General features: G+C 39.8%; 1 protein-coding gene across 1 annotated transcript; it reads right to left on the minus strand.

The window, feature by feature from the left end:
* Positions 1–1,535: 1,535 nt before the first annotated feature.
* DRT102 (DNA-damage-repair/toleration protein DRT102) lies at positions 1,536–3,053 on the minus strand. The gene has a single exon (XM_010279067.3). It carries the CDS (start codon positions 3,032–3,034, stop codon positions 1,847–1,849), a length of 1,188 nt encoding a protein of 395 aa, XP_010277369.2. The 5' UTR covers positions 3,035–3,053; the 3' UTR covers positions 1,536–1,846.
* Between the last annotated feature and the right edge of the window lie 2,647 nt (positions 3,054–5,700).

A 5,700-nucleotide genomic window follows, 5' to 3' on the forward strand; every position in this document is an offset into this window, starting at 1 on the left:
AAAATCTAAGATACTCTCCCACTCTCAATCAAACTAAACAAAGAAAAGAAACAATATAAAATATCCTTTTCAATCTTCCATAGACATGATGCCAAATCAAATCTTTGATTGAGAGAATCTGTAAGGGCCCAACTTGAGATGGTCATCACTGCTGGAATGGGCCTAATGCATGGGCTGTCTGACATGTGAGCTGCAAATATAGGTTGCTGGCCCGTGTTCTTATGGCTGGGTCTTTTTCTTGGCCCATTTCTTTTTCCTATCACTAACACAAGCTATGCTAGACTAGCAAGTTTCTTGAAAATAAGAGGAGAGAAAAGCTTTCCTCTTGAAAACAGAGAATGGGAGAAGAAAATAATCCATCAAAATATTTTGTCAAGTTTTTTTTCTTCCTTCTACAGTTTAATATATCCCCATGTGTTGGTCCCATTGGAGATCGTATTTTAAGAGATTGTTCAGTCAGAATTTGGTCAGATTTTCTACGTTTTATTTTCAAGAAAAACCTTCATTTGATGATTTATTTATCTTATGATAAAGAATTTAATGATTTAATCCCTTGATGTTGGTAGCCTGCAGTAGTGACTAGAGAAGATTGCAGCGTGCTATATCAAACTAGGTACATGATTTTTTCCAGACTATTCTCATTTCCTTCTTGTTGAATTGGTTTCCCGTTGTCTTACTATTAATGATCCCCAGATACCTTATCAAAAAAAATCCTCAGATACCTTAATTATCAAAAAAAAATCCCAGATACCTGTAAAAAGGTGTCTTTCATGTCAGATAATTCAATTGTTAAGGTAAACTGTGTATCCAGCACCTTGTCCAGCCATGTATTCTCATTGGTCTAATGGTCTTGCTTCTCCATTTGGAGATACCCTCACTGTTTCCTCTTTCAATTCAAAGACTTCACATATAAGTTATCTTGAGCAGAGGCCTAACCAAATGCACTAAAATCTTACCCCCCCCCCCAAAAAAAAAAGAACAAAAACAAAAAAAATGGACTAAAAGGAGGATAACCGCTTCTATTGGTTAGTTTCAGACATAAGTAACAATATTTCAGTCTTCGAGAAACTACAACCCCCCCCCCCCCTCCAATGAACAGATTTATATTTCTCATCCTTGCCCAACTCTATATGGAGCTCAGTTGCCACACCCAATGATGGAGCAGATCAGAGGCCTAAACCAAATGCACCAAAAGGAGAATAATTGCTTCTATGTTAGTTTCAGATATAAGGCCATAAGGGTGATACTTCAGTGTTTCAAATGCCAAATCTCCCCTCTCAATCAGTGGTTTTACATTTTTCCCTGGAAAACCCTACACCAGCAACTGTGAAGTCCAAAAAGGAAAAGCACTGCAGTTACTAGTTGATTATGAGACTAATCCAACAGCAAACCAATTCTTTCTTTTCTAAAATGACGATAAAATGCAACATATCACCGTGACTACAATTCTAGTTTGTTTTTCATATGTTCTGTTTAACATTGTCAGACCATATATGATGATGTAAGATGATCAAACTTCTTGTAAGCCAAACCAATTTCGAATCAGAATATCATATATTAAATCCATACCAGCAACTAATCCAATTCTCACAAAGGATTTAATTTAAAGCAAATACAAAAAGAAATAACTGAAAACGGAAGCGTCGTCTAATATGGGGTTCTTCAATTCAGCTTCTGCTACACGCACTGTGACACTTCCATAGCAAACCCTTAGAACTACCTTATTCAACACTTCCATAACGAAGCCTTAGAACTACTTTATTCCAAGTAAGAAGTACATATGCAACAACAGCTACTACAACAGAAGTAGCAGAGAAGAAGAACTTAGTAACTAAAGAGACACACCTTAATCCTTGTCAATGGCAGCTCGAGCGGTCTCCAAGTCCTCGTCCAAGAAAATGTCCCAGTGCCCATCCCATCGAATGAAGAACTCTGTATCTTCAAAATACTTCACTCGGTGAACATCGCCGGTTGGCGTAAACAAGAAGTCCCCAACTCCCAGATCATACTTCTCATTCTTAGTCAAGTTCCAAACTCTCTTACTCCCTTTCAACACCACCAAATCATGACCAAATGTGTGGTGATGTGCCGGCTCCACGCTCCCCGCCTTAAACCTCACGATCGCCGATGTCGGGCTCTCACGCACAATTTTCATAGATCCGCCCGGCATTATATCAACCGGAGCGAATTCCCTATTCTTCGCCAGGCAACATATTGCGCAAGTATCGAATTTCTCGCTTTTGGCCTGATCGGCTCCGATGCTGGACATTTCGGCAATCGAATTGTCAAAGAAATTCTCGATATCCGAAGGCCAAGGCTTGTTGCCGGAGGCCGGGCAGGGGGATTTGAAAGGAGTTTCAAGCCACGTCTCGAGGATTTTGATGCCGGACTCAGGGGGGGTGGACATGCCGGAGACGGCGAGGACGTTGCAATTGTTGATGGATCGAGTGTTACGGGCTTCGTCGACGGAAACGCAAGTGGTGGCATAGACACCAGGGAATTTGTTGGCGAAGATGGCGACGCCGACGCCAGTGCCGCATGCAACGAGGCCGCGGGTTTCGGTGTTGGTGTCGGCGGCAGCGGAGCTGACTCGTCGACCAATTTCTTCGCCGACGGAGTAGTATTTGCCGGTGCCGAGATCTTCGACTTCGATGTTAAGGGATCGAAGGTGAGCGATGAGAGAGTCCTTAAGAGTGCAACCGAAGGAGTCGGCACCAGCTATGATTTTGAGGGGGCGTTTGCCATCTTGCGCCATTTGAGATGAGATGATGACGATGCTGCAGAGATGAGACTGTGCTGCTTTCTCAGTGGCGAAGAGTAGACTGAAGAGTGAAGACAGAGGAAGTTGCAATGTTTCATGTGTGTGGGCAGGTGTTGTTTGAGCCTTTGAGGGGAGGAGAATCGGGAGACGATAAAAATGACCAGACTTGTAAACTAGAATAACAGAACTGCCATTATATGGATTGTGGACGAGATCACAGGCAGGAGCAAGAATAAGAATTCCGTTTGATGATGGAATATAACGCCATTTCATCCAATTAAAGGTAGGGGCCGCATCAACACATTGGCGTTTGTGATTTATGGTTTTAAACATTTATAGATTTTAGCCCAAGCTACGCAAGAAGGCTACGTGGAACTATGGATGGGTAAAGAGCTGAACACGTGGCACATACGTTTCATCCAAGATAACTTAGATTTGTAAGCTAATGGAATGGACCATGGTCCATGTGGTGGATGAATGAAGTCGGAGTTTTCTTTTGAAGGCGACCCTAAAATAATATCCGTGAACCTGGAACATCAGCTTGGAGTTGTGGGCCAGCATGAATTGTTCCTCTGTGGCTCTGTCACTCTTTGCGATGCCTGAGCTATGGTGTAAGGGCGAAGGCCAGAGCTTTCCTTTGTTAGGGATGGGCCTTTTTCCTGTTGATAAGGGTAATCAATTACCCCTAGTTTTAGGAAATGAACACATCCCTTAAAGCATCTTTAGGCTTTTTTTTTGGCAATAACTTCCTAACAAAAGAGTTGCCCTTCCAAGCCATCACATGAGCAGGAATAGACAAAGACCTATTTACAAAAACAAAATGAACCCCCTACTAAGGCTTAGTTTTTTTGCCAAAAAGAAACATAGAAAAGATCAAGGAACTTCATTACGAAAGGGTCTTTTTCTACTACTATGCTATACTTAGATGCTAGTTCATCAGCAAACCTATTCATGTCTCTACTTACATGGTTTACACAAACTATATTAAAAAAAGATAACAGATGTAGAGCTTTCTGCGTTATAGGCTGTATGAGCCAGTCATCATCATCTCTGTAGAAATTGCTGACTAAGCTTTCTGAGTCAAAAAATATGGATAGAGATTTTAAATTCAAATGGTGGGCATATTGTATGCCATGTAGGAGGGCCCACCATTCAGCTTGGAGTGAGTTGGATGCAGCAACTCTTCTGCTTCCTGAGAATATTGTAGCATCATCTGTCGAGAGAATTTCTGCTCCTGCTCTTGCCATTACAGATGTTGATATAAAAGAACCATCAATGAATATTCTATATTTTGTGGATGAGTTTATGTGAGAATGCATGAAACATGGGTGAGAGTTTTGCATAGCTAAGCTTGCTGGTAAGAAATGATGCATAGTTTCTATCAGCTGGGCTGGATTCAAAACGGGTTTTTTACACAGAGCTGCATTCCTCACATCCCAAATAAGTCTGAAGAGGACAAAGAACTTGGCGATGAAAACCTGCTTATCCTCTTTGTTTAATTCTTTTAACTTGGATTCTATCCATTCAAAAATGAAGACGTGTAGCACCTTGTTCTGAATTTGCTCTGGGTTTATGCCCAAAGAAGCTGATATCCACACTGCATGAGAATAAGTACAATCAAAGAAAAGATGCTGCCATGTCTCTATGGTCATTTGGCACAAGGAACATTTCTTTTCTTCTTCATTTAGAAAGTGCAGTTTATCATGCCATTCCACCTGGCCTTCCACATAAAGATTTGGAATCTCATAGGGACTTTGCACTTCCATATGAGGAATATGCTTGAGTTGCCATGAAAAATCTGTAACCCATCTTTACATCATACTCACCAGACTTGGAAAGAGTGTAAATATTGTATGGTACAAAATTCATATAAAATACAAGGTTTTGCACTCTACATATTTCTATATGTACTCCTTTCTAATTGAGCCTAAAACTTTAAAGATAAAATTCTGTCCATCATTTCTTTATGGAGGATATTCTCTAACTATATCTTAATTCTACCTTCATGCCGTAATACCAAAAGTCAAGAACCCCGAATTGGCCTCCCATTTTAGACCCATCAGTTTGTGCAACACTATTTACAAAATTGTTACAAAAATCCTATATAATAAACTAAAACAGATTCTCTCCAAGATAATCTCGATGAATCATAGTGCTTTCATCCCTGTCAAAGCAATTACTGATAATATACTATTGGCTCATGAGATCATGCATTTTATAAAGCACATCAAATCCCCAGCATCATACATGATAGCAAAACTTGATATGAGCAAAGCTTATGGCAGAATTGAATGAGTCTTTCTAGACAAAGCTATGGAGAAGATGGGTTTGGGGTCAAAGTGGAGAGGTTGGATTATGAAATGCATAACTTCAATATCTTATCAATTATTGATTAATGGGAAGCCTACAAAAAGGATTAGGCCTAATAGAGGGTTAAGAACAAGGGGACCCTCTCTTCCCTTACCTCTTTCTCCTTTGCTTAGATGTTCTTCCAATGTTGTTAAATTGGTTGGTAGAAGAAAAAGGATCACTAGAGTAAAAATTTGTGGACAATCCCTAATAATACCTCACTTATTCTTTGCGGATGATAGCTACATCTTCGTAGAAGCCAATCTAAATGAAGATAATGCTTTAATGGAAGCCCTAGCTCTTTATGAAAGAGCCTCAAGATAGCAAGTCAATTACTTAAAGTTAGACCCAATTCAAACCTTCATCCCAAACTAAAAAAAAAAAAAGAAAAGAAAAAAAAATAAAAAATTAGTGGCCAATTATCTCCACTTGAAAAAGGTAGAAAATCCCTCTATTTATTTTGGTTCTTACCTGAATATAGGAAGGAAAAAATGTTAGCTCTTTGACTACCTCAAAGAGAGAGTGGAAAATAGTGGAGTGGTGTTTATCTCTCCCAAGTTGGGAATGAAGTCTTGCTAAAGTTTGTTATC

The sequence above is a fragment of the Nelumbo nucifera genome, chromosome 4, assembly GCF_055504915.1.
Source record: "Nelumbo nucifera cultivar China Antique chromosome 4, China Antique-T2T, whole genome shotgun sequence".
Lineage (NCBI taxonomy): Eukaryota > Viridiplantae > Streptophyta > Magnoliopsida > Proteales > Nelumbonaceae > Nelumbo > Nelumbo nucifera.

Coding starts and splice junctions, on each gene's coding strand:
- DRT102 (XM_010279067.3), bottom strand. CDS start 3,034: ATGAAATGGCGTTATATTCCATCATCAAACGGAATTCTTATTCTTGCT.